Here is a 22,943-nt window from a genome sequence, read left to right on the forward strand (position 1 = left end):
TACATTTGAAGAGAATTACAAGAATTATAATGTCACCTAGCAGGTAAAAGAAAGCACAAGATGGTCTGTCAAGGTTTTAATATTAATTTTATGAAATATTTGGATAAAAGAAATGATTTGGTAATTACTTACAATTTACAGTCTGAGTTGTGTTGTAATTTTCTGCCATAGTTATATAGGAAAGCAGCACACTAACAAACATATTTACAAGTGAACATTTAAGTAGTTCTGTAAATGTTATCCAGTAGTGACTGGCCTCTCTGACCATTCTGCACAACTAGCCATACTATTTGATTTACCTGATTCTAATGAAATGGTTTCATGGGTAACAGATTAATTAATGAACAGACAACAGAAAGTTTTGAGGCAGCCTGTCAGGAAGCTGTCGAAGCTGGTGTGTAATGTGACAGACGTCAATTCCAAATTTACTGTGACAGTATTATGAAAAGGATAGTTGATAGTCACCATATAGCAGAGATCATGAGTCACAGATAGGCACAACAAAAAGACTGTCAGAAAGTAAGTTTTCGGCCAACAAGGCTTTCATCAGAAACTGACAACATACACACACACGCTTATGCAAATGGAACTCACACACACATGACCACAATCTCTGGCCGCTATGTGTTTTGTCTATTTCTGACAAAGGCCTCGTTGGCCAAAAGCTCACTTCTGGACTGTCTTTTTGTTGTCCCTATCTATGAAATAGCATCTCCACTATAGGGTGAGTAGTGACTATCCTTTTCATAATATTGTAACATTCCATCCTAGATTTGCCAAATTTACTGTGTTTATAGATGGATTTCTATCAGTCTTTAACATCTGCTTTCCCATGAAAACAACAACATATTGTATTAATTCCATACAAAGAAGCCTTGAATTACAAAAACAATCAAGATTCATGTGCAATAAAAAGTTATTTACATCAAAGTATAAAACACATTTCTAACAGATAATTTTTTGTTATTCTTGAAGGCATGTATTTTGTTTTTATCTTTAATCACTTGTGGGAGTTGGTTGTATTATTTGATTAAATTATAAAGCACTCTATTTTAGGTCCCCCCCCCCCCCCCCCCCTACTAAGATGTAAGTAGTTTTTGGATCTGTTCCATGCTCGTGTAGAGATCTGTTCACTGGGTACTGGTCAGTGTCTTTTTTTATGAGATCACTGTTTGCAAAATGTATTCATATGGGACAGGCAAGATTCTTGTAGATTTAGACAACTCTCTGCAGTGAATTTTATAGCTACTTTAGGCTATAATTCGTACAGCCCTTTAGTGTAATTTAAAGACTGTTTCTATATTCTGCTCATTTGTTTCCCAGAAGCTTTTGCCATAACTAATTATAGAATGAACATATGCAAAATATATTGATCTAGTGTCTGAACTAATGTGGATTGATTGGTGTCTTTTTTTTTTTTTTTTTTTTTTTTTTTTTTTTTTTTTTTTTTTTTTTTTTTTAGTAAAGTTAATTTGTTGTTTTCTATCCATCTACATACATGCATGAGTGTGTTTTTTCAGTTCTTTGTTTAGAACATTTGGTGACTCATCACTTATTTTATCAGAATGTTACTATCATCAGCAAACAGTACTGTTTCATCATGTTTGACATTCTAAGGAAAATTGTTGATATATAGTGTCATGTTGTAACAAATCTGAAAGTAGGGTAGTCAATGAAGTCCAATACATAGCATTGAAAGCACGCTAATTGTGGACACCAACATTCAAACAGGCCAGAACTGACCTCTTGGATGAGAGCACTGCTATTTGTACAAACATTGAATTTTCAAAAATGAGTGAACATTACAAACATAAGACATTTTGAGAACCTTCTAGAAATGATAAATATTTGCTGATAATTGGATTTGAACTGGTGACCTTCTGCATGCCAGCCAGAGACACTAGCTGCTACTCCACACTGCATGCAGCACAGCTCATGGCATTTCTCCCTCTCCTGATGAAATAGTGCTCCACTGTTCCAGAAGTTCTAGATCCTGTCAATGCTCATCTGTATGGCAGTGCTGGAGAATTCTTGCATTCAGGTCATGCTGTCACGTTCTCTTCACTCTCGTGAGTGTCAAAGGTAGACCCTTGCATTGCAGTTTCAAGATCCCTAAGTGAGCCTTCTCATCGATCTGCACTCCAGGACTCTAGTAAGGAGGACATGGATGATATCTGTGTGGTTTTGACTTCTTATTGAAGATTTGCGTCATTTGTCCATGATACCCAGAAAGCAGTAGTACAGGTGCCTAGGTAGATGCCATGTTTCTTGATTTCAAGAAGGCATTTGATACAGTTCTACACTGCCATCTAATGAACAAAATATAAGGGGTAGTCAAATGAAAACCAAACACCTCCCACAATGGGGCCATGAAATGGTTCCAATCAAAAGGAATCACCACACACATTAAGACATTTGTCTCAATGGGAGACGTTTCATAGAATGCAGTCAGCTCCTGATGGATCCCACAGCCGCACCAACTCTTGCACTTCCTTGTCTGACTGAAACTGACATTCATGTGTATCTTTCTTCAGCTCAGCAAAGATGCAAAAATCACATGGTGAAAGATCTGGGCCATACAGAGGATGATGCAGTATTTTCCAACCAAATCACTGAAGCATAGGCTCTGTCTGATTGGATGATCCTGTCCAACAGCACTTCTGAGTGTTCTGACTTTGTGATGAATTACAGTTTCTGCAAAGTCTCTTTGCAGCACTGTGCATGAATTGTAATTCCAAACTCAATGAACTCGACAAGCAGAGGGCCCTGCATTTGATGAAGTAGGTCATCATGACCTTACCAGAACCTGTGTGAACAGCTTTTGAGGAGAGGGGGGGGGGGGGGTAAAGTCAGGGGAATGTGTGTTGTTTTCACAATTGGCTTTGCCATTTGCCCTCAGGCTGTCGGAATGCTGTCAGACGGAAACTTCCTGTTGCATGATAATGCTGGCCCTTGCACTGCCAATTGGACAAAAGCTATTCTTCAGCAGTTTGTGTAGGAAACACCACAAAATCCTCTGTACAGCCCAAATCTTTCACCAAGTGATTTTCACATCTTTGGTGATCTGAAGAAAGACATGCATGGATGTTGGTTTCAGTTGGATGAGGAAGTGCAAGAGTGGGTGCTGTTGTGGATCTGTAAGCAACAAACTGTGTTCTGTGAAATAGTAATTGATTGTCTTTTCTCCCAATGGGATAAATGTCTTAAGAGTGTGGTGACTCCTTTGGAACAGAATGATTCCATGGTCCATTGTGGCAACTTTCCTGTTTTCATTTGACTGTGCCTCATACGAGCATATGGAATATCAGACCAACTGTGTGATTTGTTTGAACAGTTTCTAGCAAACAGGACACAGTGTGTCATCTTGAACAGAGATAGATAGATAGATAGATAGATAGATTTATTCACCTCATAACATACCATTTCAGATCATTGTTGATTTGATGTACGGGAGGCATATCAGGATTTTTACATTATTTTATATATATTTCTCAGATATTGCTACACGATTACATACTACAGTTTCCAGTGTACAAAAGTAAAGGTATAATTTCCTTATTCAAACTCTAAAACTGTCCTCAAAGAATTCTTCAGTAGAATGGTAACACATTTCCACCTAACAGGTGTAGAGTAATATTTTCAGTGAACCTAATTCGATGTTAAATATATTAGTGCCTTTTGTTTTATTGTGAATATTTAACCCCATATACTCTGGTGTTCAGGCATAGAGTTTTAAATGGTGTGTTGGCAGTTTAAGATCCTCTCTGTAGTGAGTACTGTAATTGTGGTCAAAATGGAAAGAGTTAAGTGTATGTTGACTTTTATGTAAGAACAACAATGCCTCATATATGTAAAGGGAAGCAATAGATAGTATTTTTAGATTTTTTAACAGTGGTCAACATTTTATCTGTCATTCAGCAACACACATGTTTCTAACTTTTTTTTTTAATACTAGGAGTCTCATGACATTTGCCGAATTTCCCCAGGAGATTATGGCATAACGAATAATTGACTCAAAGCAAGAGTGATAGACTTTCTTTCTGATGTTTATGCTCATGGCACCTGACAATATATACATTGCAAAAGATATGTGTTGAGTTTGTTTACCAGGCAGTCTGTTTCTGCCTTCAAATGTAAATTTTTATCAAGATTTAAGCCTAAGAATTTCACATGCTTTGCTTCTGTGATGCCCTGATCATTGCAAGTTACTTTTAGTTCGCTTTGCTTAATTTAGCTTCAGATTGCTTTCTTTTTGTTTTAGATACATTTAGTTTCAGTTTGATGGAACCAAGATTAGAGTTTCTCTAAAGTATTTATGACACTTTCCATAGTTCTTTCGGGCACCTCATTTTCAATTAGAACTGATGTATCATCAGCAAACAAAACTGAACAAGCATCAGTAGCAAGTGGTAAATCATTTATGCAGCAAAGGAATAGATAGGGACCCAATATTGAACCCTGTCAGACTCCTTGACCAATGTTTTCCAAGCTGAGGAGTAATTTCTCAAATTTGAAGTTATAGTTACTTTTTGTTTCCTATCTGTCAAGTAAGAGATGAACCACTGTAAAACAGTGTCTCTCATTCCATATATATGTAATTATTTGTATAGAAGTAAAGAGTGGTTCACTGAATTGAAGCTTTTGTCAGATCACAGAATATTCCTGTGACCTTTCTACCCCTATCTAATGAGGGGCGTATCTTTCGAGTTAACTCATTGATTGCATGTTCAGTGCATTTTCCTTGTTGGAATATGAACTGATTTTTAAAAATTATGCCTTTTGCTGTAAGAAATCTTTGAATTTGTTTTTCTGCAATCTTTTCAAACACTTTTTAGAAAGTACCAGCAGAAGAGAGATATGGTGTAATTCCTCGTATCTTCTGTCGATCCTCTTTTGAATAGTGGATTGATCTGTGCTTATTGCAATACATTTGGAAAGCATCCCTACTGAAAATGTGGGTTAATCTAACTGACAGTGGTTGTGATTGCAGATGTGGGTATTTCATTCCACCCAAATGAGATTTTGGTTTCTAAAGACAAAATTTCATTTTCCACATCCCATTGGGTGATTTTTTCTAACTGTTTGAAAAATGTGCTTGGATTGTTTTCCAAATTTATGAAATTTACATTGTCTTGATTGGCTGCTAAATCTGTGTCTGACATTACTACATTTAAGAAGAATACATTGAAACAATTTGACATCTGAACAGGGTTAATTACAGTACCATTTTCAAATCTTATTTTTGAAATCTCATAATTCTTACCATTGGTTCCTAATTCTTACTGAACAACTGTCTTTGTCTTACTACCATGTTGGAGGATGAAAGTATTATTGGCCAGTTTTTAGCTGCAACGACATCTTTCCTGAGTACAGATGATAGCGATTGACATACATAACACAGTCAGGATTTCTGTTTCATTGTAACTCTTTGCGGAGTTCCCTTTTTCTAGCATTAGAAATTATTGTTCCAAGTGTAATCCACATAAGTTTACTGCTTGCTTTCTTTTGCCAAGATCTGAGAAGGGAAGTTTCATTAAACACCTTTTAAAAAAACTAAGGATTTGTCATAGTTTATGATGCTTGAACTGTAATGGTCTACGGGCCAGTTCGCAATACTTAGTTTATTGTGGCATAAATCCATGTGTCTTTTGCTGTAATTCATTTTTAATATACATTTCTGTAGGCTTTAATTTATCTGTCTTTGGAAGCTCAACAAAAAGAACTGAATGACTGAAAATACCTAGGTCTAAACAGAGATTGTTTTCATTTTCAAATTGATAGTTTGTAATAATATTATCAATGCAGGTTACTGATTTGCTGTTTTTTCTAGTACTTTCAAAAAAGTTTAATTTGAAATCAGGTTTCTGTATTGAGTAATGAATTTTTTTTGGAATCACAGCTGTCAACTAACACATTTAAGTTAAAATCTATAGAGCAACTCTTAAACATACTCTTTTCATTTAAATAACTTAAATCTTCTCTTACTTTATAGCTTATAGAAGAAGCAACCAGAATGCAGAAACCTCCTTGAGATTTGTTACTCCTACAAAAGATGCTAGCTACCTTAAAATTATTTATTCTATTTAAAACTTGTAAATAATCTTCTTTCAGCCAGTGTTCATTTAAACAGATTATTTTCATAGTTACACAATCTGAAAGTAGAATTTTAAGTTCACCTATTTTATAGCATTTAAGGTTTGGTAGTTCTGCTGTTAAGCTGCTGATATTCCAGAGCATCAGTAGAGCATTTTTGTTTTTGACTTTGATTTCATGTGCATCACCTCTTTCGTGCCTATCCTTTTTATTTTCCATTTCAACCTCTGCTTTTTCACTCCTATCATAATGTATCAGTTTCCTGTGCTTTTTAAGATTTTAAACGTCTTTCTCAGACATGTGTGAAATCCTAAAAAGGAAACTGATACATTATTTTACTGAAATTCATAGAGCCTAACCTACTGAGGTGTAAGGCATCTCTCTCCAGACATTTATCATTTAAAAACTTGTTTGGCTCAATGAACACTGCCCCGAGACTGTCACACTGTTTCCTGGTACCGCTGTTTATTCTAGTGATGTAAGTATCACTTAGCGATTTTCTGTGAATAATTCCATTAATTACCAGCCCACAAGATCGCAACATGTGACTGACTATGCCTCAGCTGAGCAGAGGTGCTTCTGCCAGCGTCATGTAACAAAGGTCACCTATGCTCCTCAGCACAGTGATCTTCACTGAGCCAAAACAAATGACCACGCGCCAAACTACTGCTCCCCACATGCCACAGTGTCAATCCAGAAGCAGTTTGATAACACTGTGCATGACTGTCGCCTGTCTTCTGACTACTTGATAGTGCCCACAACAAGTTCATCTATTTGAGAAGAATATTTTAGTTGCCTCAGTGATCCACATGGCAGCATATCTCCTCCTCTCACCCCACCAACAAAGACTGCTACCGGACTTCAAGTCTCCACTTGTGCACATTAACATGATCTTGTTGACTTGGACTCTGACGGATGTTTCGTAAGGCTTCTGCTTCTGCTGGTCCCACTTCCGAGAACTGTATTTTTGACTTTGCCGCCTGCTTCCTTCCCTTTGATGAACCACACTATGTCAGACCCAAATTCTGACATCAACTTGCTACCACACAATGACTATCAACTAAGGATGAACCTAGAACATTGCAACCTACCCAGTACATCAACCATTCAAGACAAACAACAGGAAAACAATCATATGTCCATCAACACACTCAAGCAATATGCCTCCTCAGCTGATGAGCTCCTGGTGATTCACCAACTCTACGCCAACAGCCGTGCATTATTGGATGCACTTCGTACAAAGAACATGTTGCTCCCACAATGTAATAATGACAAACCTGCTGCCTCACCAAAGTGTGTGAGCGGCTTGTGCCTCTGACACACAACCGTCATGATAACAAGAGTGAGAATGCAAGCTTGGTCACATCCACCTCACCTAAAATCTGACCACACCAACTTCCTGTTCTACACAGCACCAGCATTGTCATTGACCCCAAGCATACAGCGAGCAAAGCGCATACACCAGTACACCATTCCAAGCCTTGTCACCCAGCTACCCTATTACTGGCATCATTGTGCACACCTCTCTGACTGTACAGCATATTATCACCACATCTCTTCTGCATAAATCACTGCCAAGCAGCTCAACTGCCACCCACTGCCAATCTTCACATGACAACTATAACCTATTGGCTATGTTAACCTGTTTCTGTGTTCAACTACTACACACTTACCACAGGTTGATGATCAACAATGCTGCACCCAGAACACATTGAAGGAATTGAATGCAAGAGGATGCCTTTTCAACCACTTTCACTCGTGCAATTCGCCTTCAACTGCCACTGTCAACCTCAGCATTTCTTCCCATCAAGAATGAATGAGCCATTGCTTTATTTCATGAATAATTACACAGAAAGAGGTACATGTCTTTTCTGTTTGGACACTAAGAACACACAAAGGTCAGTGGTTAAGTCACAGATATTCCACTTTTTGTACGTCATTGATGGATATTGCAGTGAATATTTCAATCCACTTAATGCATAATTCCGTGCAGAGAGACTAATATTGTCATAACTATCTGGAAGACTGTAAAGCAGCATTATTGACAATAAATCACCATTATGTCAACATCCATTGCCTAACTTGTCCACAGCATTGAAGAATTCAATAATAATTCACAGTGGTAGTGCGGAGCACTGAAGGGAAGATGATAATGGGATTGGTGACTGCTTTTGCAGTGGGTAGAATGTGAATTAATGATCGTGCCATGGCTGGCACTTCCATGAGGTATGACTGGATCTTTTCTTGAAGTTTTGGTAGGTAAGGTATGAGTATTGAACAGTTGGTATGGCTGCAGCTGACGTGAGAAGTGTCCAGTGTGTTCACATGGGACACCAGTGATACAAATGAAGAGACAGGGGTGGGGCATTTGTGGCAAGGATGCTGGCATGCCAGAGAGACTGATTTGATCAAAGGGAAGGCATATGTTGAGGGGAAAGTGTGATCCAGTAATTTATTTGCTGGAGGGAAGTTTGATGGTCATGGTCTATCCCGAGACCATCTATGGAGGACTGTGAGCAGTGGCGAGGGAGGAACACAGGGTACCAACGCATTTCCAATTGTGGTTGAAGTCAGTGTAGATGCAAAAAGTGCTGTGAGTGACAGTGAGAAATCAGAACAAAACTCAAAACAAAACCAAAAAAGGAAAAATGTAGCTTTTGCATTAAGAAGGTACACATAGGAGATGAATTTTTTTCAAGAATAAACTAAGTATACAAGCTGCAAACAATCAGATGATGAATAATTTTACAGCTCTGAAGAAGACAGACTTCAGGTCATTAAAAGCCAACAATTCAATCCAGACAATAACTTATTATATGATGAAGATAACAATTCTTCAAGTGTCACACCTGCTCAGCAGCCTGTGCCAGGTGTGGATTTATCAGATGTTTCAGTACATGATGCTAACTTCATTTCAAATACAACAGTGGTGAATGTCGCTGGTGAATTATGTGGTCCAGATCATGAGGAGTGGAGGCTGAGGAGAAAAGCAAGAATAATTGCATGAGGATTCAGCTAGTGGCCTGGAGTTGACTTTGTGGTAACATTCTCTCCAGTTGCAAGAATTGAATCATTTGACTACTCATTCCTCTGTCGGTCAAATTTGACTTACGTTTTCTCAGCCAGTCAAATTTGATTTGTGTGTTTAGAGATTGATATCACCACTGAATTTCTCAGTGATGAAACTGACACAGAAATATTCATGAACAGCTGGACTCACTGGTCAAATTCTTAAAAAAGATAAAATATATGAAGAAAGATATTCATATAGTCAAGAAGGCATGAGACTCACTCCAAACACTGAAGTGTGCAAAATGAGAAAAGCCATTTATGGGCTATGCCAAGCTGGTCCGCAGTGGTATGCCATGTTAAATTCAATCCTAATGTCTGTTGTATTGCATTCCTCAAATTCAGATCCAAACATCTTTGCAGACAGAGTTCAAAAATTTCTAGTCATTGTACTAATTTATCTAGATGATACTATATTCACTTCAGCAAACCACCAAAGAACAAAACAAATCAAGGATGAGTTATCTGCCAAAGTATGTCAAGGATTTTGGTGCCATAAGGTGTTACCTGGGCATCAAAGTAAATCAAACTGTTGACAAAATTACTTATGTCAAAATGACAGTTCTGGATTTTCCATTATGTCAAAGTGGCTATATAATAGAAGTTTTACATTGGTTCAGAATGGATGATTGCAAGCCATTAAGGACTCCATTGGCAAATGGGAAATAGTTGGATGCAACAGCTATGAATACAGAAGATTATACTCATTACCCATTCAGAGAACTGATTGCAGTGTTGACATACATTGCCATCAGTACTCAACCTGACATAAGCTATGCTGTCAATAAGCTACCCCAGTACAATAAAAGCCATACTTTTATTCACTGGCATGCAGCTAAGTGAATCCTTAAATACTTCAAAGGAATCATGGACAAAAAAGTGACCTACATCAAGGATTAGGAAGGAATCTTCAGTTTCACAGCTGCTGTTGGGCAAGTTCTGGAGCTGAGAGGAAGTGGTATACGGGCTGCAGATTCACCTTATCCTGATCAGCAATCTCACTGTGTTCACTCAAGTGTAGATCCATTGCTCTTTCATTGACTGAAGCTGAGTACATGAGCCTAGCACCAGTAGCAAAGGGAGCAATTCACCTGTCAACATTCCTGAAAGAGAAGGAAAACTGTCAGACATCACCCTGTTCACTGACAATCAGTCATCTGAGAAGTTAGCACATAATACAGTTTCTCACTCAAAGTTGAAGCACACTCGTATAAAATATCACTTCATACATCAGGCTCTAGAAGAGTATCTGGTGAAACTGGAATATCAGCCAACAGAAGATATGATGGTAGATGTACTCATTAAGGCTCTTCCTGCACCAAAGCACAAGAAATGTGTTGAAGAACTTAGACTTCAATCCTAAAACAACAAACTTAAGACTCAGTTTTTAATTTATAACTGCTACAAAAATTGAGGTTTAAATTTTACACCCACATAAGATCTTTGGTGTCTATAGGTGTCACTGTGCATGTTTTCAAGTCAAAGTACACATTATCCAAAATATTCACGTTCTAACACAATTAGCTGACCCCACTTGGCCAAGATACACACGGGTGTGCTTATTGACAATATGAACACCAACTCTCAACTATCCATGGGGTCACCATTATATATTCCATCACACAATGACATTCAGAAGACACTCTGTGCTTGTAGCATTAAAAATAAAATAACAATTCCTGACAGGTGTGCAATCCAGTGATATATTTAATCACAATGTGTCTGCAGCCCAGAGTCATGAATTAACTCATCTGCCAATGTAATTTGTACAGATCCTTTGACTTTTTAATATAATCCCAAGGCTACTTTTTCTTTAATCTCATTTGAACATTTATGTTAAAGAGTGAAAGATGAAAAAACCTGGTGTAGCTTGAGGTTTAAAATTACCCATGATTAGAGAGCCTAATAATTTGTCTTCTGCATTGCTAATGATATCCTCTAATGAGCAAGTAATTGTTATAGTTGTTCCTTTTCACTTGCAGATAACTGATGTAGAGATGAAGTTAGTAAACTAGATACTTCAAGTGATGAAATTAATTCAAAAAAATTAATTTCTGTCACAAATTCTACTATCCATTCGTAGCCAAGGTTGGTGCCTGAGTGCTCTTTCATTCTTTACAGTTAAGTTAAATTGTTGTCGAACCAGTAGTGACATTCACTGGAATACATCCAATGCACTGAACATGATGACAAGAGTATCTAGCAAATTTTCACTCAGGAAGCTGTAACAAAAAATTAGATTTCACTTAACATGCCATTTTTTTCAGTAACTATGCAACAGGGAGCACCCATTTCTTATTCCATTTGCTAATCGTGTATGTTGACCCTTACTGTAAGTATCTGGTTCAAATGGCTCTGAGCATTATGGGACTTAACTCCTTGAGGTCATCAGTCCCCTAGAACTTAGAACTACTTAAACCTAACTAACCTAAGGACATCACACACATCCATGCCCGAGGCAGGATTCGAACCTGCGACCGCAGCAGTCGCACGGTTCCAGACTGTAGCGCCTAGAACCGCTCGGCCACTCCGGCCGGCACTGTAAGTATCTGTTCTTCAGTGAATTAATTTCATTAATTTCTTCAACTTTTCAGAACTGTTATATAGTAGTGATGTTACTTTGGCAACTTGGTCTGTGCAACAAAATTCTTGAGACGCGTTTTCTGGCCTGTGTATTTTAGCAATACAATCCTTTTACAGCATTTTTTTTGTACTGATATATTCATAGATTAAGTATTTGTTACATCTTCAATGTCAAAAATTATTCATAACATAGATGAATGTTATTTATGTTCACTTCCATTTAAGATGTAGTTAATTAAACAGGCTAAATTGGTAACTCTGGCTGCATCGTGATGATTTGCAAGTAGTTGGTTTGCTTTATTTAATTTTTGTTGAAGTGTTACGTAACTGATACATATCTTGGTATGTCTTCAATGTCTTGGTTTTGTTTTTTTGTAGTTATATAATGCACTGCTTCAAGCCTGCTCGCAATTTCACATGCTTCTGCTTCTGCAGAATTGTTGATTTCTTTACAGCTTACTCCTCTGCATAAGTCACAAAACTCAAGATAAAGTAGACTTTTTTCAGTTAAATTTCACTCTGGAAGTTCATCATACTCATAATGGGCAACATCATTGTTCAGCCATGAATTGAAATTAATAATACCTTTTTTGTTCTGCTGAGCATTGAAGCAAAATTTAAGCTTCTCAGCTTAGTTGTACATAGTGTGGCTGCACAAGAGTTTGGAAAGGAAATATAATATAATATTCAGCAAACGGCAAGAGGGAGTCATAAATTAACTATTTAGAAACACCAATGCAAAGAAAGTTCCTTACTACAGAGGTTTGATTTTGCTGTCACATGGCCTAAAACCTGCAACCAAGGATGAACAAGGCAGCTATCAACCTTGTTTTTACCCCAACAGTGCTTAATGAAAGGCATTGAGAAAAAAAAATTTTAATTGTCTACTTTGACATTAAAAGCATGTGGTCATGTGCCACATAAGTGTATATAACAATGTTTGAGGTGCAAAATGGTGACGAAGAACATCACTGCAAAAGTGCAGGATGGTTATAATAAAACTTTCGTGACCTGAGAGTGCTCCCACATAAAACAAGTGATTGTAGTACAGTGAAACTTTGTGATGAATGAATATTTTAAAGAAACACATTTTAATTTACACATGAAAGGGTAGAATTTGTTAATCGCCTACCATGTTTACATTCCAGCCTACAAACATTGCTCAATGTGATGACCATCTGCATCTGTCTAGCATGAAACCGCACTAAAGATTGCTCTACTGTTGCCTAAAATATCTCAGTTGGGGTATTGGCTACCTACCTTACTATGCTCATCTTCAGTCTCCAGCATGTAGTAATGTCACAGCCAAAATCACATGAGTTCAGATCTGGCGATCTTGGTGGCCACTAGTTTGGAACAACTGGCCAATGATTTGGTTTTCTCCAAATGTTCTTCAACCCCAGTTTGGAAAGATGGCCTCTCCATATTCCTTTAATGTGTTGATACTTGTGAAAAGCAGCAGCACTATTGTGTTTTTTTGATAAAACAGCTTTATGAGTAACGCCCTGCTCATCTTGTCCAGACCTATGTTGACTGTCTACAACTGTAATTTGCACTGGTGCTTGTTTTTCAACACTAGAACACCACACCAGTACCAGTACCTGATGGCACATCATGTCACTACCAGTACTAACAATGCAAATCCTGCAGTGCACAGTTTGAACATCATTCCTATAAAGTGGGTACCCATTAGGTAAATAGTTTTCCAACTACACTGCCTCAAGTAGCGAAATTTTAACTATAAACACTGCTCAGTTGCTGCTGAAGTATTGGTTATTCATCATTTTTTAATGTTCCCGTTAATAAATGTCAAAGAAACATATATCACACTAGACTAATTTGGTTTCACTTTATCAAATGAGCATGTAAAATTTTACTTTAAAAAAACATTTTATTTGTCACAGGAAACAAACTGACACTTTCCATCGACAGGGTTCACATGAAAGATGTGATGTGTATTATTTGTTTGGGCTACAAAATACACATTGCAAAAATCAAAACTGCAAATATCTGCTGAATTACCAGATAAAATATACCTAACAACTCTTAGGATGGATATTTTGTGTATATGAGGCTCATTTTTAAAGTAAGAACTGATAGCACATCATGTCCGCGCATCCTGTCACATGACATCTGTTCATGGTCGGCCACTCTTGGCAAGTCTCTCACTACACTGCCATTATGTTTCATGTCTCTGCCAGCGTTGCTTGTATGGCTATAGTGCTTCGTTTGTCGCAATGTCAGTCAGTAATCCTGCCGATTGTGAAGGTGCTCAGTTGTTCAGTTCTTAAATGCAAAACAAGTTTGTCTTGCTGAAATTCACTGGCAGCTTGTTGACATTTATGGTGCAGATATAATGAATGATGGAAATGTGCATAAATAGTGTAAGCTGTTAAATGAAGGAAGGACAAATGTTCATGATGAAGAATGATCTGATGGCCTACTGTCATGAATGAAGACTTGACACAGAAAGTTGATGAAACAGTTCTCCAAAGTAGGCACTTCACTGTTGATTAGCTGCACCAGAAATTTCTACAAGTTTCAAGATCAGTAGTTATTCACATTCTTACTGCCTAACGTCACTACAAAAGAATGTGTGCAAGATGGGTGCCAAAAATGTTGACAGAATAACACAAAACAATTTGTCCATTTTAGAGCGCTATCACAAGGATGATGATAAATTCTTGAGTCACATTGTGACTGGTGATGAAACATGGATTGTGCACTGCACTCCAGAGAATAAACATCAATCCAGTGAATGGCATCATTTAAACTCCCCAATGGAACTACAAAACTTCAAACAAGAACCTTCAACATGGAAAATCATGGCCACTTCTGGGACTAGAAAGTAATTCTTTTGTTACATTTTCTGCCAAGAGGAATGATAATAAATGCTGAGAGGTACTGTGAAACTTTACTAAAGCTTAGATGCGCTATTCAAAATCACCTGTGGGGACTGCTCCCTACAGGCGTCATTCTGCTTCATGACAATGCTTAGCCTCATGCTGCAAAAAGAATAAAGATGCAATTGGACAAGTTTCATTGGGAATTATTGGATCATACACATACAGCCCTGGATTAGCTCCATCAAACTTTCATCTGTTTCCAAAACTGAAGAAATTTCGTGGTGGAAAGTATTTGGAAAATGATGACATGTTGGAAGAAACTGTTGCTCACTAATAGCAGAGTTCTTTGATGCTGGGATCCAAAAGCTTGTGCCATGACTTGACAAATGTTTAAATGTTCATGGTGACTATGTTGAAAAGTGGAAAAATGTGCATATTGTAGTTTTTGATACAATTTAGATTCATAAATACAGTTTCTCTAACTCCCTTACAAAAAGGTTCTTACTTTAAAAATGATTCTTATAAATTTCCACTGCAGTGAATACTCTATACACATTTTTCTCCCTGTCTTCTTCCTTACCTCACTTATTGAAGGAAGCTGTGCAATCCTACTTCAGCATAGCCTGAATCACAAATTGACTCTTATGGTCTCATCCTGCTCATTTCATCTCTTCAACCACCAAAATTTGTAATATTTATTTAGAACACCCAAAGAGTAATCAGTGTTTGTTTTGAAATAATGCCTTTAATGAAATGTCCATTTACTATCTAGTACATATTACTCTCATTCATCTTCACAGTTTCTATGATTTTAATATTAATTTTCTAATTTATAATGTTGCCAACCCTTGCATCCCTTACTTCTGCTAAGTACAGTATTTCTGTTTTAATAGTTTCCTGTTAAAAGAAAACTATAAGAAGTTGTCTGATTTGTATTTTACTAGCTCGCTACTTCATAACACGTGCACTGCTCGCAGCTGAAAATTTTGTACAAGCACAACAAATCTTACGAGATAGTGGCTGTGGTGCAGCAAATGCTGTGAGCATCAATATGACATTTTTAAACCAAGAAGGGGATCGTCTGTTCCACAATGCTGAAGTAGGACCTGCTGCCAATGGAGCCACGGAGAGTGCCCTGAGCGTTCTCACTGCTAGTCCTGGAGAGCATATATATCACTGTAACAAGTATGTAAACTTGTACATATACTTCAAACAATTCCTTTAGTTGTTTTCTTTCATGTTAGAAGCAACATTCTCCTGTACCCCAGCAACTCCCATAGTAGTATACTGTGCAAAGTGTAATGTAAGGTACTCCTGTATAATCTAGTTTCCAACCAAATTCATTTTGAAATGCCCAGACAAAGACATCTACTGGTCTGCTAAGTATTACAGCATGATTCCCAAGTTATGTTTTCAAAGTTCTAAAAGCAATGTAGCTTGAAATCAGTTTGTGTGCACTTTCTTAAAAAATAAAAGTCACTGATAATCTTGTCATTGAGTGGCCAATAGCTCCTCTCCAGAACAGTCGAAACTACCTATTATACTTTCCAAGACCACAAGTGATGCATGGAGACAAGCTTCCCAGGAGACAAGTTATCCACTGCCCCAAATTTCGTTTATGATAACTAGAGATAGGCCAAGCTGCCTTGTGAAATTATTTGAGATGACTCTTATATGCAATATCTACATTGTATTTTGCTGCCCTCCTTGCAAGCCATCCTGGGCTTACATTTCAGCCTCATAATGCTTGCCCACACATGTTGAGAGTTTCTACTGCTTGTCTTCATGTTTGCCATACCCCACCATGGTCAGCAGCGTCACCGGATCTCTCCCCAACTGAGAATGTTTGGAGCATTATGGGCAGGCTCCTCCAAGCATCTCAGGATTTTGATGAACTAATGCACCAATTGGACAGAATTTGGCATGATATCCACCAGCTTTATCAATGAATGCCAAGTCAAATAACAGCTTGCTTAAGGACCAGAGGTGGACCAACGCATTATTGATTTGTTCAATTTGTGAAGCTCTTTTTCTTGAATTAATCATCCAATTTTTCTGAAATTGTAATCATTTGTTTGTAAGGAACATCACATCTGCCCATTCAGACAATTCCCTTGTGGTGTATCTTTGTGTGTGTGTGTGTGTGTGTGTGTGTCTTAGAATATATTTTCTTATGAATTGTATTTTGTAAGAATTGATAATTAGGTGTTGAATACCTTGTTAGGGTTGAAAAGTAGACTTCCTAGATGTACCATCAAGACCCCACTGCCTGCAACACATGTTGCAACAGCTCCTCAAATCAGAAAAATTATAGTAAGCTTGGGGACTGCTTTGTCATACAAATGCACTGAAGAGCCAAAGAAACTGGTACAACAGGCTAATATCATGTATGGCCCCCATGAGCATGCAGAAGTGCCACAACACGGCGTGGCATGGACTCAACTAATGTCTGGAGTAGTGCTGGAGGGAATTGACACCATGAATCCTGCAGGGCTGTCCACAAATCCGTAAGAGTATGAGGGGCTGGAGATCTCTTCTGAACAGCACATTGCAAGGCATCCCAGATATGCTCAATAATGTTCATGTATCGGGAGTTTGGTGGCCAGTGGAAGTATTTAAACTCAGAGGAGTGTTCCTGGAGCCATTCTGTAGCAATTCTGGGTATGTGGGGTGTCACATTGTCCTGCTGGGATTCCCCAAGTCTGTCGAATGCACAATGGACATGAATGGGTACAGGTGATCAGACAGGATGCTTATGTACAAGTCACTAGTCAGAGTCATATCTAGAAATATCAGGAGTTCCATATCACTCCAGCTGCACACATCCCACACAATTACAGAGCCTCCACCAGCTTGAACAGTCCTCTGCTGACATGCAGGGTTCATGGATTCATACACGTCCATCCACTCGATACAATTTGAAAAGAGACTTGTTCGACCAGGCAACATGTTTCCAGTCATCAACAGTCCAATGTTGGTGTTGATGGGCCCAGATGAGGTGTAAAGCTGTGCGTCATGCACTCATCAAAGGTACATGAGTGGCCCTTCAGCTCCGAAAGCCCATATCAATGTTTTGTTGAATGGTTCGCATGCTGACACTTGTTGATGGCCCAGCATTGAAATCTGCAGCAATTTGCAGAAGGGTTGCACTTCTGTCATGTTGAACACTTCTCATCAGTCATCGTTGGTCCTATTCTTGCAGGATTTTTTTTTTTTTTCTGCAGCAATATTGGAGATTTTATGTTTTATCAGCTTCCTGATATTCACAGTATGCTCATAAAATTGTCTTACAGGAAAATTCCCACGTCATCACTACCTCAGAGATTCTGTGTCCCATTGCTTGTGCGCCAATTATAACATCATGTTCAAACTCACTTATAAATCTTGATAACGTGCCATTGTTGCAGCAGTAACCAATCTAAAAACTGCACCAGACACTTGTCATCTGATATAGGCATTGATGACCACAGTGCCATATTCTGCCTGTTTACATATCTCTATATTTGAATAAGCATGCCTATACCAGTTTCTTTGGTGCTTCAGTTTATTTTTGTGTTGTAGAATAAATAAAGTTCAATCGTGATGGTAGTTAAATAGATATGAAAATAACATCACACAAATAATAGTCCCTCAAAATTTTGGTTAAATCAGTGTATCTTCTTTAACTTCACTTCTCTGCTGCAGATAAGGCTCACAGTTCTTCCACCTCAATAAGTACATGATGACTCCTGTTCATTGTACTCCATAATATGGTTATTTTTGGAGTGCTTCATGTATCAAATATACAGTTTCCCCACACAGGCTGAAACTATGTCATCTTGCCTTAAATGTTGGCACTGTCACTGTATGATACCTGTAGTGCTGTGCACAACTTTGCACTCATAAGCTGAAGAGCAATTAACAATATAGTTATTAGTTAATTTTGTCTAATCTTGAAATCAGTATTTCCATTACACTCGTCAGGTTCGATGACACTTGGATAAATGTGAAGCACATTGTTTCATTACATTCATTAGCATATACTCTTGCTAGCAAGCAGTTCCAACAATTAATGCTTACAAAGACACTGATGGCTTCTGAACCAGTATATCTAATCATAGTTAAATTTATGTACAACATTTTAGTACATCCACAGACTCATCACTTTACATACAAATTGGTTTCATCAGTTTAATTTTCAGCAAGAAAATTTAATACTATTAAATTTAAATGCATACTCCTTACACTACACAAAAGCCAAACACAAGAAAGCCAATAAAGTACAGGGTATCCATAAAGGGATTTCCCACTTATAAATATTAATAGTATCAACTGAAAGCATTGTAAAGTTTTGGTTCAAGGTTACAATTAAAGTGTAACTCAAACAGTTTTAAATAATCACATGCCTGAGTACCAATTTGTTGTTCCCCCTCGCAGTGCCATATATGCAGAATGGTGACATCTGAGTGTGAAGCATTTTGTGTGAATCTGTGGTTTGAGCTCAACGTGTGTTTCATTTAAAGTCTGCCCTCATGTGGCAAAAACATCCGACAATGGTACAGTCAATTCAGATGACCAGATGTGTGTGTAAAAGGAAAAGCACGGGGCAACGGAAAGTGTCTGAAGAGGATACTCACCATTTCAGGGCATGTTACCATCGTAGTCCACAGATGTCTGTTCAAAAAGCAAGCCTTGAACTTCAGCTGCAAAAGCTGACAGTATGGAAAGTTTTAACAAAACTTTTACTCATATGTCCATACTGGTTACAGTTGGTCCATGTATTGTGCAGCAGTATAATTTTATTGTGAATGTTTTGTAAAGGCTAGGTCTGGGCCAGTGTGCCAATCAGAACATTAACAAGGCACACTGCTGATGTAATGGATGTCAGAGATGAGCATTGCCGCACAACCTTAGACTGAGGAAGGCAGAAATGCAAATGTTGTAGTGCTGCATAACAAGGCACTCTGATGTAACATTACGTAACTTCATTGCCAGGGCACCACTGTAAAGTCAAATGTAATCAGAAAGACCTGAGCTCAATGACCCAGCATAATTACTGAACTACAGGAGACAAGGTGTGCTGACAGGACCAATACGGGAAGGCAAATGCACTGATAAGCTAGAGCCACCGTGTCTTAGATGCAGGCTCAGACCTCAAATTACAAGGCTTTTGGAGCTCAAAGACACATTCAGTCATGCTGCCATGCTATCCATATCAGTAGAACCAGAGAAAATGACAGTCTATTGAGTTTCAGTGAACCATGACAAGCAGACTGATGATGGCCTGCCTACTACCTGCTTGCTGACTTCAACACCAAGATGCAGCCAACCTGATGCATACCATAGCCGTAGTCTGCCATTGCTGTCCACTAGGTATCACAGATTAGAAGACCAGTGTGTGGCCAATCCTCCACTACAGGTCATTGCAGACGATCTGCGAGCTACCATCTCCACACTGACAGTTGTGGCACATTTGTGCAGCCTCCTGGCAGACTCATGAGCATGTGCTGCAATCTTGGTCAATTCATGGTAGACCACTAGGACCTAGTCTTCATGACAACCAACACACTGGACCACAGTTGATAATCTTGACCTAATTGCGCAACAATCTGTCTTCAAGAGCGCTCAGGTGGGAGCCGCACTGTATCGCTGAATGTTCCGTGGGTGACGGCTCCACATTCCTGTGCTGCCACCAGCACAGCATGTGGCCATGCCACTAACCTGATGAGTGACATCATGGCTTGCCGATGAGGCATCAGCACTTCTTCACAGAATGTGCACTTACATCCGGCCGCCAACTGCTGCCCCGAAACTCACCACGATAAATAAAAATTATTGCAAATATCACTGTATGACTGTCACCTCTGGGCATAAACTGGGCCACTCACACAACATGACCCCAGCTACCTGGGTCACATCATTGGTATTAGAAATGGATGTCACCTCAGGACTTCAGTGACAGTGGAACCATGTCTGCTCCCATTCCTGGGAATATGGCTCAACTGCTGCAGGGTTGCAGTTTAGTGTGCACGTTTTTGTTTGGCTGCAGGGAACATAAGGAGTCAGTGAGTTTTCTGGCAAGTGTCTAGTTGCATTTATATGTATTGGATAAAAGGAGTGAACATAGGCAGTGATCAAAGATGGTGTATATCAATTTGTACCATTTCAAGACATACTGTATTGTGTTGTAAGCCTAGCTCATTCATTGTCTTGGAGTATGAGATACTGATACTCGTGAGTAACCATTCTAGCTGAACATTTGGTTGTAATAGTGTATGCTAGTCTATTTAAGTGTCTGCATCATCATTTTAGGTTTTCCTCCTTTGCTGGGGTTTGAATAATTGCTAGCAGGTCAACCATGTCATTGTCCATTTCACAAGGTTCTACCCTGGAGCAAACACAGAGAGTGAAGATTGTGGCAGTTCCTGTAAATTTACTTTATACACAAAGCACTAATAGTGTGCAAGTAATGGAGAATAACATAACAGTATCAGCTCCAAAACCTTGTGAAAAAGCAATATCTCAACTGTCTTGAGGTGCCAAATGAAGTAACTGTGTACTATAAGGAAGAAAATTGGCATTTGAGAAGCAACATGGTTGATCTTGATTTAGGTGCAGTAGTATCTACACCAGTGGGTGATATTGATTGTTGTTTTGAGGCCTTGTAGACTGGGCCAGATGTACTGGGAAATACATGTGCCACTGACTTTTGCATTGTGCAGACAGTAATTGCAGATGGTGGCTTTAAGGTAGATACTATTCAGAATACACAGAAAGCTGTTGATGATGTTGGTCATGTTGCAAATGTTGTGGCTAATGTAGTAGTACAGGTACATTTATTTCTGAAGGACTCAGCTTTGTCACCAATTGGTTAGGGGCAAGAGGTGGGGGGACGAGAGGGAGGTGAGGGGGGGGGGGGGGGGAGGAGGAAAATGATAGTAAGGCTAAAGATCAAGCCAACGGGACTGAATCCTTTCAAGAATATGTGCCTGCCAATACTTGCAGTGTGATAGGAAATATGGGTAAGAGAAAACATCATGTAACTGTTCAGAAAAACTCAGTCAAATTTGTAAGACGTTGTTTCAACTGAAGGAGACAGATGTATGTGTTACATTGTCACAGGGTTCTATTACCGTGAAGGTAGGACCACTTAAACTGCATATGGCATCACTAAGATTCAATACACACAGTAAAGTGCAAGAAACACAAGAGTCGATTTTAATAAAAAGATAGTATAAAGAAGCATGGCACTGCAAGGTGTAGTCAATCTGTAACTAGCTGTAAAATAAGAGAGGTAACTGGCTCTACCGATCAGTGTATTGTACTAGGAAGTACTGCAAGTAGTTGTGTAATCATAGTTTAATGATATGTGTTTTGAGGAAGTGTAAGGGAAACTTTTGTTTCAAAGATAAACTTCCAGATGAAATACCAAAACATCAGGTTAAAAAAATCCACCTGATAAACATGCAAAGACAAAAATAAGGATAATGTAGCATAAATGTGAAAGAGAGTTCAGCAAACTGAAACTTAAGGAAAATGGTATAGAATTAGGAAACAGAGAGACATTCCATGTACGTCAATTCTCAAGAGTAAAACAGTTGGTGCAGTGGACACAGTTTACAGTTATGTAATTAGATCTAAGAGTGTTGCAGAGGTGAGCTCAGAACAGAAAAGGCTGGCTCTTGGCTGATGTGCCAAGTGGAATGTCAACAAGGTGTACTGCTGACATAGCAGAGTCAGGGCGTGAGGTGAGCATTGCCACACAATCTCAGAGTGAGGCAGGCAGAAATGCAAACATTGCAGTGCTGCATAACAGGGAACTGTGAAGCAACAGTTCATAACTTCAGTGGCAGGTTGTCACTGCAAAGTCAAATGTAGCCAGAAAGACTGGAGCTCAGTGACGCAGAATAATTACTGAATTACCACGGTGAGGCTAGGAGCACTGACGGGACCGATAAACGAGGGCAAATGTGCTCATACACCCAGAGCCACTGCATCATTGGTGCAAGATCAGTCCTTTAAATAATGAGGATTTTGGAACTCAAAGACACATTCAGCCATGCTGCCATTCTTTCTGTGTCTCTAGAACCAGAGAGAATGATAGTCAATACAGTTTCAGTGAAACCATGCCAAGCTGATTGATGATGGCCTGCTTGCTGATTTCAACATCGAGATGCAGCCAACTTCATGCGCACCATAGCTGTGGTCTGCCATTGCCTGCAACTGGGTCATGGTGTGTGGCAAGCCCTCCTCCACTAAAAGTAATTGCAGAATATCTGCAAGCTGCCGTCTCCACAATGACAAGTCTGGTGAGTTTGTGCAGCCTCTGGGCCAACTTGTAAGCAGCTGCTGTAGTCTTGGTCTATCCATGGT

General features: G+C 38.8%; 1 protein-coding gene across 5 annotated transcripts in view; it reads left to right on the forward strand.

Annotated features, from left to right (window-relative positions):
* The window catches only part of LOC126482899 (uncharacterized), a 387,862-nt gene that overhangs the window by 354,475 nt on the left and 10,444 nt on the right, over positions 1-22,943 (forward strand). For all 5 annotated transcript variants that reach the window (XM_050106576.1, XM_050106577.1, XM_050106573.1 and 2 more), the window contains exon 7: positions 15,536-15,776. In XM_050106576.1, coding sequence (XP_049962533.1) covers positions 15,536-15,776 — 241 coding nt within the window. The remainder of the gene's footprint in view (positions 1-15,535; positions 15,777-22,943) is intronic.

This window comes from Schistocerca serialis, chromosome 1 (genome assembly GCF_023864345.2).
Source record: "Schistocerca serialis cubense isolate TAMUIC-IGC-003099 chromosome 1, iqSchSeri2.2, whole genome shotgun sequence".
Lineage (NCBI taxonomy): Eukaryota > Metazoa > Arthropoda > Insecta > Orthoptera > Acrididae > Schistocerca > Schistocerca serialis.